The 12729-nt window shown below is 42.9% G+C and overlaps 1 protein-coding gene across 3 annotated transcripts in view; it reads right to left on the bottom strand.

The window, feature by feature from the left end:
* CPAMD8 (C3 and PZP like alpha-2-macroglobulin domain containing 8) overlaps positions 1-12729 on the bottom strand; it is a 65712-nt gene that overhangs the window by 41762 nt on the left and 11221 nt on the right. For 2 of the 3 annotated variants that reach the window (XM_034437559.3, XM_060694131.2), the window contains exons 7-16: positions 11994-12048; positions 11695-11808; positions 8481-8565; positions 7205-7313; positions 5422-5649; positions 3178-3348; positions 1691-1819; positions 783-942; positions 414-586; positions 152-301 (exon numbers count right to left, since the gene is read on the bottom strand). In XM_034437559.3, the coding sequence (XP_034293450.2) occupies positions 152-301; positions 414-586; positions 783-942; positions 1691-1819; positions 3178-3348; positions 5422-5649; positions 7205-7313; positions 8481-8565; positions 11695-11808; positions 11994-12048 (1374 nt within the window). Of the gene's footprint in view, positions 1-151; positions 302-413; positions 587-782; positions 943-1690; positions 1820-3177; positions 3349-5421; positions 5650-7204; positions 7314-8480; positions 8566-11694; positions 11809-11935; positions 12069-12729 lie in introns of those variants that run through there. The other variant, XM_034437560.3, reaches the window with a different exon arrangement.

Here is a 12729-nt window from a genome sequence, read left to right as displayed (position 1 = left end):
ATTGAAATGAGGCTCCAGGCTATCCTACGTTTGTCCATCCCTATGCTGGAGCTATGTTTACAGTCTTTCTAAAATGCCATCACTTCCCTCTTGGACTCAGTAGTTTGGTTAGTACCAAAGCATTCTCCACTCCCAAGGGGATGCTGCTCACCTGGTCAGCTGTCAGCTGGAAGCCAGGCTTGAAGAGGTAAATGCTTTTGTCCACTGTGGCCAAACAAACACAGCTTCCCTTTGCAGCTCGCACTGTAACAGATATGGAGTCACCTGGCCTGGTCTCATTTGTTGAAAATGCCACCGAAACCTGGCATTGAACATTAAGAGGAGGAGGAAGAGAAGAAAGGGAAGAACCACCATCACCCGGGATCCTTTGCCAAACAACCCAGGTGCACGACTAGCCATTCTATACTGGATACCTGATTCTCAAAGAAAGGCTTGACGGCAAACTGCAGATTATCTGCAACCCCTTCTCCATTCTCCCGCACATAGTATGCAAGAAGACGGCCCAGGGGAGCCATGTTTGGAGTGACTGAGAAACAGATAGAAGTCATGCAGGTATTCAGTTCTGCAGCAGAAGAGCTGGTCCGGTCTAAACAAGAAATAGGGTGGAAAATACATACAGGTTAATAAAGCCAGGGCTTTTCAGGAGGCGGCGTGAGCTGTTTGCTCATCTCCACCCACAGGAGCCACTGACTGGCCACTCAAAGGCAGGAAGCTACCCCTTTCTGACCCTGCCTCAAACACACAATCATGGCTGAGAAGTTAAGTAATGCAGATGTTCTTACCAGAAGATGCACCGGTGGCGGTTCTTTTGTTCCCCTCCCGAGTCTTGTTTCGAGGCAGCAGTCCTGAAAGAACAATGTTCCCCCGTGATACAACTTCGTAGTGGAGTGTGAAATTACACGGGCAAGTGGACTTCACAGCAACACATGCCTCCTCTCCCACCTGGAAAGAGAAAGGGGGCAACTGCAGCCATATAAAGGTTTGCTAAGACCTCTTCCCCTTCCTACCCGAGTGACTTTTCTGAAAGGAAAGCTGATCTGGTTGGCAGGACCAGCTCAAGGTTGACTCAGCCTTCCATCCTTCCAAGGTCAGTAAAATGAGGACCCAGATTGTTGGGGGGCAATAGGCTGACTTTGTAAACCGCTTAGAGAGGGCTGTAAAGAGCTGTGAAGCTAAGTGCTATTGCTATGATTGGTGGTGTAGTTTAACATATCTGGAGGACATGGATTTGAGGAAGGGGGCTTTGATTCAAAGGGTGGCATGGAACAAAGACTGAATTCCAGCATCACTGTTGACGGAAATGCCTTCTGAAACAATAGGCCACATTTTCCTTAGGTCTTTTGGAACCTGGCATATCTTCCAAATCCACTCCATACTCAGGGGAAAGCAAAACAGAGCACAGCTCAGGATGCGAAGATACAGAGCAGTCTCATTGTTAAGAAAAGGCAGCCAAAGAATTCTGGCTATTGAGTGTTTCCCTGGAGCAAGATCAATTCCGAAAGCCAGCCAAAGTGGAACACCCAGCCAAAGCAGGCATGTTGGCTGCATCCCAGCTTCCTCAACAGGGATATTAGTCATTCCAAGTGTACTAGGCTGAGAACAGCAGGCAAAGGTTCCGACTCAGAGCAACCCATCAGATGCATCTTGAAAACTCTGAAAACAAGATGCCGACAGTTGTCTCGCATCTTACCAGAAAAGGCCTGTCTGGCATCTGAAGCTGGACGTGGCACTTGCTAGGTGAATACCAGCTGCTGATCGATAGGTAGTTGGGTAGATACTGATCTCCAACAGTCTTCCCATCAAGGGCTGTGACTTTGGTCTTAAGAAAGGTGGAAAGTAGAAAGTTACTTTCAAGGGCAACTTCTGAACTCCCAAGTCATCTTTCAGATTTTGACCAGACCGATCTAATCTACCCCCAGATTTGACCCTGTACTGTGGTTAATCTTGCCAGATCGGAGCTGTTTGGAGATTGGCACCCAGTGAAAACAACAGAAAATATCTCTATAATTCCCTTCTCTTCCTCTCTGCACCTTATATCAATATCATTTTTTTCTCCATGATTTTCTATTTAATTAATGGACAGAATATTTCAATGTGGGAATCTATGGGGAGCCTCAAAATAATGAAATGCTTCTTTTAACAGATTTTGTTTCCCTGTCTGGAATGAAAAGTATTAATCCATCTGATCATTTTGAACATTTGTCCCCATTTTGAACCCACCCATGGAAAAGAGCTTAATGTGGTCTGATATTGCTTCCGTTGACAGATCGTGGTTCGCTGGAACTCAGGTAGAAAACACACTTTCTTATCATTTATCCCATTCTCCATTGATCTCCTCTCCTGCGCGAGCTGCATTGGCTTCCGGTGGACTTCCGGGTGCGCTTCAAGGTGTTGGTGATCACCTTTAAAGCGCTCCCTGGCTTAGGGCCAGGGTACTTACGGGACCGCCTTCTGCCACCAATAGCCTCCCACCGGCCGGTTCGCTCCCACAGAGAGGGCCTCCTCAGGGTGCCGTCGGCCAGACAATGCCGGCTGACGACCCCCAGGAGGAGAGCCTTCTCTGTGGTGGCACCTACCCTATGGAACAATCTACTCCCAGAGATACGAGTGATCTCCGACCTTCGGATTTTTCGTCGGGCCCTAAAAACTCATTTTTTCCAGTTAGCCGGTCTGTCTTGATTTTAGGGTTAGTTTTAAAATTTTAATATTGATTTTAATTGACAAGTTTTAAATTATGGGCCAAATTTATAAATTATTTTAACTTTATTTTTTAACTGTGATGTTTTGTATAGATGTTTTTATCTGGCTGTTCACCGCCCTGAGTCCGAAAGGAGAAGGGCGGTATAGAAATTTGAATAAAGTAAAGTAAAGTAAAGTAAAGATGCCATAAATTGAATCTGGTATATCTTGAATACCCAAGCAGACACCCTCCTCTCACTGTACCCTCCCCCATGTTCTGTGGGTTTCTTCCCATTCCCATTCAGTTCAAAAATCCCCCAGAAATCACATATCCACAAGGAAATTAAGAGGTTTAAGGATTAAGAAACCCCCCAATTAATGTTCTTAAATGAAGTTGCCCCCATGTTCTCAACCCATTGGTCCCACTGACAAAGTGTGCCTTTGATGAGATTAATGGCAATTCCAGCCCACTAATCCTATCAAGGGCTTTCAACCCACCTCCAGCCAGACGTACTGGACAGCAGGGGGGATGGAGGGGATTTCAAATTCCACCACACCGCTTCTGGACACTAACTCGCTTGTGTAAATGTTGTCCTTTGGAGTGAGTTCCGCTTTTACCCGGACAGTCACTCCATCAGCTGGACTCCCATCAGGATAAGTGACTTCAACCTGAAGAATCAGGAAACAAGTTAACATAGGCAGAGATGGGAAGAATCCCTGCTGTCCTTCCCCCTCTACACAGTATCATCTACTAGCAGGAAAACAAGCCATCAAACATAGGTTGGGCTGCAGCTAAGAAGGCAGACATGGGGAAATAAGAGGCCTGGATATGTAGAAGAGATGGTAACCCACTGCAGATCCTAGCACATTCAGGATAGAAATATCCATTCCCCCCACCCCCAGGGCATTCACAAAGCTAGGAGGAAAGGTGACCAAAGGTCTAGTGAATTGTAGCCCAGGTTGCTCTCTGTTAAGCCCTAGAGGTTAAGCAATTTTAACCCCTTGGAACTGTTGTCCAGCTTGCTGCGTTAAGTCCAGCTGAGGAGAAGGACTGCAAACCTCCTTCTTCAACATCACATAAATCAAGAGGCATCAATCCCCGTCCCACCTTGCCTGCAAGGACAATGCGCAACATCTTCAAAAATGAAATGTGTCATTCTAGGTTATCTTGAAAACTCAAAGAGATTGGGTCAGGACGGGGGAATCGGGGTAGCACACTTGTGCATAACGAAAAGTGAGAGGGCTGCCAGACAACTCCTATGGAGTTAATAATTTGCTTTTCCCTACTGGAAATGTCAACTTCATGGAAGACCTGCATTTGGGTGTCCAAGAGGCAGTATTCCCATAACAAAAAAGAAGAGGAGGAAGAACAGGTTGTGCAGATGAGGTGTCCAGTTCCTCCCAGCCTGGTTGGGAGGAAATGATCCTGTGGTAGCCAACTGGGGCAGTGGTGAAATCCAAATTTTTTTTACTACCGGTTCTGTGGGCGTGGCTTGTTGGGCATGGCAGGGGAAGGATACTGCAAAATCCTCATTCCCTCCCCACTCTGGGGCCAGCCAGAGGTGGTATTTGCCGGTTCTCTGAACTACTCAAAATTTCCGCTACCGGTTCTTCAGAACCTGTCAGAACCTGCTGGATTTCACCCCTGAACTGGAGCCCAACAACTCTCTAGTCTCCGAGGCTCCTCTTCTACATGAGCTACAAAATCTTCATAGAAGATCTTTTACTGCAGGGATTCCCAACCCCTGGGTTGTGGCCCACTACTGGGCTGTGGCCCATTTAGAACCAGGCCATGGAAATGGTAGGGGGAGTGCATGTGCGTGCACAGTTCCATTTTTGTCCACATCGGGCAGGTGGGCAAGTGCATGCACACAGCTCCATTTGTGCGAGCAGTGCATGTGTGCCTGCCACTTGCACAAATGAAGCTGCACGTGTGTGTGCACTCACCTGATGCTCACGTGGAACCATCCCCTCTCCCTCCTGCCACCAGAAAGTTTGGAGACCACTGTTCTACCGGCATAGGATGGAAAACACAAAATTCATGCTGGAGCAGTTGGCCCAATTTCAGCCTAATTCTTTAGTGGTCCGGTGACAGATAAAGGCACCATTGTGAGGACGCATCCTCAGCAAATAGTTAATAGGGCACCTCTAGTATATGGTAACTAGGAAGGTTCCCTTGAGAAATCCACAATGCTGAGAAGGGTGGAAAGAAAGAGAGGAAGATGGTGACCAACAGCAAGATGGGAGACCTGAAGGAACATGGCACAAATCATGTTGAAGAAGGTCAATCAGCCTTCCATCCTTTCGAGGTAGGTAAAATGAGGACCTGGATTGTGGGGGCAATAAGCTGACTTTGTATAAAAAAGAACACCGCTTAGGGGGGCCCGAAAGCCCTACTAAGCAGGTATATACAAAAGTATGAAGGCTATTGCTTAACGCATTGTAAGCTGCCCTGAGTCTCCGGAGAAGGGCGGCATATAAATCGAACCAATAAATAAATAAATAAAATAAATCTGTGGCCAGTAAAAGTCAATACCAACTTGATGGAACATAGTCAATTATAATCAGGAAGGGAGAATGATCTTAGAGAGAGCAACAATTTGTCATCTTGCATCAGAATATTCCATACTTTTAACCAAAACCAAATAGTCATTACATTCCTAAACCAGTACTTCCTCTGTCCTCTTAATGAAAAGTCTACTCTATGATGCTACAATCTTCCCATTGCAATCTCCTACTCACCTTCCCTTTATATGGCAAACCAGATTTGAACTGCTTCCGAGTATCTCTGGAATATTTTATGTCAATAAGCTGCTTCTGAACAGGGGTAGAATCATCGAAGGTGACCTGCCTGCTCCCATCGGTGCTTGTTACTGTGGCCCAAATGTTCACAGTGCCTCTGAAATGCTCGGGGATGTCTGCAGGCATCATGTCTTTCACACATATGTCAAAATCCGCAGAACCATCAATCTGCCAGGAAATAATATGAAAGAAGTGAACAATTAAAGAGGCTATATGTGCCTGTGGTAGTGGGAGGAGAAATAGAACTACTATGAATAGAAGGGACATCATTTGTTCCACATGTCAACAACCCAAATCAGGAAAACCAGGATCTTCATTTCTCCTATTTTCTTTGGAGGACAGTGAAAATGCTACCAGGGGTCAAGAACAAATCTACTTAGGATCTGGCATTTGGCTCACTTGTTCAAGTCCTTATCTCTGGATAACTTAAACTAAATCCCAACTGTATACTAATGCCTGCAGCAAAACAATAGTTTATTTCACTTTAAATAAGCATGTTGATGAATAAACTAGCAATTGTGGTATGAATAATAGATGCTAGGAAGGGCATCTGTGAAGGGTGGGGAGTTTCCAGAAAGTCAAGAAGCACCTCATAATTGAAATCCCATCCCATTTTAAAATGGAGCATTTGCCATCTTGAGTTTTTGACCCCTCCTCATGGACATCCCAGAATTCCCGGTGGTGAAGAGAAACAGAAGCAGAGTAGTATTGCAGAGACCAGTAATTTAGCTATTAGAAACACATTTCTGAACGGAATATGCGCTGCTCTTTACTCTTAACATATTTTCTGACTTTAGACTTTCTATCAGACTTTAGAATGATGAAGCTCCAATGTTGGAATTTAAAGATTCCAAAAACTACATCTCTGCCTATTCCTCCTCTAGACCAGGGGTGTCAAACTCAATTTCATTGAGGGCTGCATCAGTGTTGTGTTTGACCTCGGGGGGCCGGGGTGGGCATGGCCAGGGTGGGTGTGGTTAATTCAACATCACTAGTGTTGGGAGCGCCTGTGGAGGCCCTAGTGCTCTGCCAGCAAAAATGGGCTCCCGGGCTCCGTTTTTGATTGACACGGCCTCCTGCAACCCTCTGCCAGCGAAAACAGAGCTCGGGAGAGTCGTGTGCGGCCCTCCTAAGCTCCATTTTTGCTGGCAGAAGCACAGCGGCCTGATCCTTTGCTGTTTTCAGGGCGGCCCCGCGGGCCAGATACAAGTACCCCGTGGCCCGGATCCGGCCCCTGAGCGTTGAGTTTGACACCCCTGCTATAGACAAATTTTAGTCCATCTAGTCTTTGCATGGTACAGACTAAGATATTGGGGACTGTATCAGATTGGAATGGATGCTCCCTTTAGAAGAATTTTTCTATGTCACAAGGGCACGATTCCTGGTTCAAGAGCCATGTGTGACTTTGCAACCCATTTTTGCACTTCCTTGCAACCCTCTCTAAAATTTAACACTGCAAATGCCAAAAACTGGAAGTGTCATGTCACATGAAGGAAAAATGGCTGTTTATATTCAAAGGTAGGCTCAACACAGTTTAAATATACCTAGAAACCCATTCAAAAGGTGAATCAAAGTCTAATCCACGGATGTGGCCTGCCTTCACCCATGTTATATGACCACGTGATCCACTGGAGTTGTAATCCTCTTTAAAATTGTTAAATATTATTTCGCAGTCACCAAAATGTACCCCCCCCTTATTATTTACCGTAATCCCCTTACTCACTTCAGTGGTTTTAAGGACAGGATGTCCTGATTCGTGTCTGTAGTACCCCACTCCATTTACTGTCATGTTGACAGTCAGCTTCCCTGTCACTGGCTTCCCAAATGTGTACCTGGAACAGAAGCTCAACAATTATTATTTTTAGCTATTGCTCTTTCATTTCCAAGCTTAATTACATGCACGCAAAGCTTTCTAATATCCTGTCAGATAGTTTGAGTCACTGAGTTTAGCAGACTCCTGTAACTTGCTATGTTCCTCCAGAAAGCCTCCAGGCCTGTTGCCAAGATACTTTTTCATTAAAGATGCCCAGAAAAAGCTGAAAACTTACACATTCAGAGCAAAGCTCCCCAACCCTCCTTGCAGGAATTAAAGGGAGCCACAACTGGGAGTCATTGCACCCAATTTGCCTAGCAGTTGAGTTTTGACAGCAACAAACTTAGCAGTACCGTTAAAAGAAGAAATCAAGGCAGCCCATCCAATGCTGAAAAGGATACCCAGAAAAAAATCGTAAGGGTTAAGTTATTTTCTTATTTCCACAGCCTATTGCTTGTGTCCAAGATGAAACAAGAATGTGTCAGAAAAGGACTGTTCTAACTTATTTACTGTCATTACCTACATCTGTTGTTTGCTTCAGCACAGCCCACGTAACCCCAACACATTACCTCTGAGCAGGGGTGGGCTTCAAAAATTTTAGCAAGGGGTTCTCTGGCCAGTTGCTGGGTGGGTGTGGCCATGGTGGGCGTCGCCTAGTCAGCCTCCTGTACCACCGGGGGGGGGGGGGCGTTTTTGCCCTCCCTGGGCTCCGGAGGCTTTCCTTGAGCCTCCAGGAGGGCAAAAATGATCTCCCCAGGCTCCGGAGGCCCTCTGGAGACCAGCAACAGGCCCTTCCCGAACTTCTGGTAGGCCTGTTTTTCGCCCACTCCAAGCCTCCCCGCATGCCCTGCACTTACCTGCATCCAAAACAGGTCGCATGGGGACTCCTAGGAGGGAAGGGGTGGGTGGGACCAGCCAGGAGTGGGATTTGGGGATTCTCCGAACTGCACAGAATCTTAGCTAGAGGTTCTCCCGAACCCCTGCGAACCCCCAGCAGCCCACCCCTGCCTCTGAGGGAAGAGGGCCCTTGAAAGTTCTCTATCTCAAGTTCAGTGACACAATTATTATCAATGATCGCCCATTCCGCAAATCTTTTTCAAACTATACAGTTCAGAAGGATCACAGGGATGTCAACAGAAACTGCAGGAAGCCATTCAAGTGAGCAGAAGGAATTGATTGCTCCTACCTGGCGTGGACAGTTCCCTTTTCACAAAACCCAAAGTCTCGAATGTATCGTGGTGGATCAATACGCAGCTCAAACCTGGGTAAAACTAAAAGGAGGAGAAAAAGTGAGCGAGAACAATTTGGGAATCTGATTGTGATTAGAAGTAGCTATCAGGAAATCTTCACCTAAAAGTAAGAAAGCAGTTGAACTGAGAAATGAGAAACGTGGACTGAAAAAAGGGTGGACAAATCCATAAGAGATCTATAATTGACATGGAATTCCTGGAAATCTCAGCCCCAAAGGGGAAAATCTAACCAGTGTCTACACAGTAAACTTAATAAATCCCTAGCAATCAGCTATCTATTTGGGTAATCCAGTTTGATACCATGCCATAGCATAGCCGGAAAAAAAATTCCAAATATGACTCATTAAAAAAAAACAAAACCACAAAATGTAATGGTTCATTAAAGGAATCACACATTAAAGGAATCCTCTATTCACAACGTCCAACTCTTCTATTCCTGTTTTAACCTTTTTGAATTGTCTTGCTTTTAACATAATGTTTCACAACTAAAAGAAATAATTGAGCTGTAACATTACAGTAATCCAGCTAAAGCAGGGTCAACTGTTTATAACTTCTGGCTGGATCACTTATTTTTCACAGCAGCTAATTACAATGCCTTGCCCTTCCACCCAAAAATGGATCAGGCCTCCTTTTTTCAGTTGGCGTAACTATTTGATTTCTTATTTTGGTGGGAGAAGAAAGACTGAAAACGTCATATGTTTAGGAGGCTTTATTGCTGCCAAATTCCCATGGAATAATTTCAAATGGTGTCCTGGTTTACTTTTTAAAATGACGTTAAATACAACTGTTTTTTTTTTTTTTTCAAAAAACTGCAAATGATGTGAAATAAAGTGCTCAGCCTAATGGAAGTATTCTCCCTTTTTTGACTGATACGTTAGACTGGTGTTTTTCAAACTTGACAACTTTAAAGTATACGGACTTCAACTCCCATGCTGGCTGGAGAATTCTGGGAGTTGAAGTACACATCTTAAAGTTGCCAAGTTTGAAAACACTGCTAGACCAGGGACCTACAAGCTTTTTCAGATTTCAAGACTGAATTAAATTTAAACATTCAATTAAAATTTTAATTAAAGAAAAAGTTCCCAGAACACCCAATCAAAAGGCAAAGCTCTAATGATGGAAAATTGGCTGTGTATAAGTGAACTCCCCACCCCACCCCATCAAGTTCTTGTGGAATCCACCAAACATAATCTGAAAAGGTCTTGGACTAAACAACTGGTCACTCATGAAAAATGAGCCTTCATTCAGTAATAAACAATGTAGGAGGAGAGTCACATTAATCTACATTAGTCAACAATCAGAAGGAATGTAGTAGCCACTCTATGCAACAGAGAAAGTGAGGTGTAATTCATGAAAGCTTCTTCATTTTAATAAAATGTGTTACTTTGAAAGATCCTCATTTCCTGACTGATTTTAATTTTAGTAAGGGGATGAAGTTTTCCAGATATAACAGGTAGTCCTCAACTTACAACAGTTCATTTACTGACCATTTAAAGGTACAACAACACTGAAAAATGTGACAAATGACCATTTTTCAATTACAACCTTTGCAGTATCCTCATGATCATGTGATCAAAATTCAGATGCTCGGTAACTGGTTCATTTTTTTATGACCACTGCTGTGTCACGAGTTCATGTGATTACCTTTTGCGACCTTCTGACAAGCAAAGTCAATGGGAATGCCAGATTCACTTAAAAACCGGGTTACTAACTCATCAACTGCAATGATTCATGTAACAACTGTGGTAAGAAATGTCATAAAATGAGGCAAAGCTCTCTTAACAAATGTCTCATTTAACAACAGAAATTTTGGGCTCAGTTGTGGTTGTAAGTTGAGAACTACCTGTATTTCCAGCTTGTTGAAATAAATACTATGCTGCTATTAAGTTTGCACTCCTCATGTTCCTCAAGCAGGGCTTGGACACTTCATGGGATTCATATAGTATGGCATATTTACATGTTGGTGTGAATGAAAGAATCCCCTTCCTTTCTCTTCCCTTCCCCCTTTCCTTCTTCCCTTCCCGCTTTTTTTTTTATTTGCTGTTTCAATTCAGCAGAACTATTTCAAAAGACATGCACATGTTGATTTAAAATAAAAGGATTTAAATTCTAAAATCTTATACAGTACGAAGTAAAAAGTAACAAAAGTTATTATAAAAAATAAGGCCACTGAGAAGAGAAGATTCAAGCATACGTTAAGGTTCTTAAATCATCATAAATCCTCCATTAGGCCCTTCTTAAAAAGCAAGGTTTAGATGGCTCTCCTATTGCCTATGTTCTGACATTCTGATTTCAGATTCTAAGGTATTTCAAGTGTGCAAAGCTGCACACTGGGAAGCTAAATTAGTTTCAGAAATGGATTTTTGAATGAATGAAATAAGGTTGGAAAAGATATGGAAAAAATACAGAGAAAACTGGATATTATATTCTCCATTTGGAAATGATAAAACAAGCATAGAATGGAATTTAATAACTAGATATTGAGACAAGTTTACACAACAAATGAAAAGCAATCAGATATTATTCATGGTTTATCCAAAAAATAAATGGATTTTAAAATCTGGTAGAACTTCCTGAGGTTATTTATAGTACTTTTCCAAAGACTTTTGATTTCCAAAGCACACCTTTCTAACATGAAAGTTTATAAAAGTCTAGATAATATTAATTAGCATAACTGATGGTGAACATTGCCATCACAGGTCATGATGGGGACATTAAACCTAGCAAGACAGAGATGCTAATTATCCATTAACATCTAGGCTGCCAAGATCTGGAGTAGTCATTTGACTTTTCAACAAAGGTTTGAGTGGCCATTTAACTTTTTAATCGTTTTGGTGGCTTCAATTATTCCTCATTTGTCCACCATTCTAAGTCTGAATATGAATGAATATAAATATTACTGACAACCACAATAAATACAGAAATAATAACCTGAGCACCACCAATTCAATAACTTTTTTCAAAAACTGTTTATATACTGTAGGAACATCTAAAGAGGGGGCTTCAACTGCATGGTCCCAGCTGCCATCTTGATTGTCTTGATCCACTGATGCTCCTAATCTCTGGACTCATTCGAACATGATTATGACATCTCAAAAATAGTGTGTTTTCAAAACCAGTTCTAGCAGAATAGCTCTGCTATTCACTCACCATATTTTTGAACTTCAAATGATTTGTTGTATGTGTATTCTTGCATTTCTACAAATATAAACCATTCTCCAAATACTGGTTGATCGGACAAAGGGAAGCTCAGGTTGAGGATGCCTGTCAAAGAAAAGGAAGATCAGAGGAGATGAGCTATGTTGGTAGCCCAATTTCCTTAGGGATCACAACCAGAAAATAGAAGAGCCAAAGGATTCATCCTTATTTCTTTAATCAATTTGCATCTCACCCTTTCTCTTTGAAGCTCTGGGCAGTGGGGTGCTCAGTTGTGACAGTCTAAAACTCACCACAACAAATTGGCTTCAGGTTTTTCCATTCTACCATCCGAGACCCTCTGGGATCCTAGGAAAAGAGATGCATTTCTTATATTGGTCTTAGTTACCAATATCTAAATATCTTTCTTACTACAACATTTGAAAGTGCAAAAACAATTCCCCAGAAATCTGAGGGGAATAGCAATAGCAATAGCACTTACACTTATATACTGCTTCACAGTGCTTTACAGCCCTCTCTAAGCAGTTTACAGAGTCAGCCTATTGCCCCCAGCAATCTGGGTCCTCATTTTACCGACCTCAGAAGGATGGAAGGCTGAGTCAACCTTGAGCCTGGTGAGATTCAATCTGCCAAACTGCTGGCAGCCGATGATCAGCAGAAATGGCCTGTAATACAGCACTCTAACCACTGCGTCACCACAGCTCTTATAATATGTATAAGCTCACACATTGCCTCAATGAGATGGGTGGCATCAAATTCTAATAATAAATAAAAAATAAAAAATACATCACAATTTTTGCTTAATGGGCTAAGTGGACCCAGCCACTAACATTTTTAAGCCATGGCACAGCATAGATGAATACAGAGAACGATCGCTTTTTAAAATGAATTATAATTAAGGAAATTTTGGCACACAGTTATTAACATGTAAACCAGCTTTATATTTACTTCTCTCTAATATCTTATTATATTTAAACAGAAACTCATCTTATGTTCTTTGACTGAATGAGGGCTATTCCTATTCTAGTG

This window comes from Pantherophis guttatus, chromosome 1, assembly GCF_059756535.1.
Source record: "Pantherophis guttatus breed Tessera chromosome 1, ASM5975653v1, whole genome shotgun sequence".
NCBI lineage: Eukaryota > Metazoa > Chordata > Lepidosauria > Squamata > Colubridae > Pantherophis > Pantherophis guttatus.
This window is presented reverse-complemented; position numbering and strand designations above follow the sequence as displayed.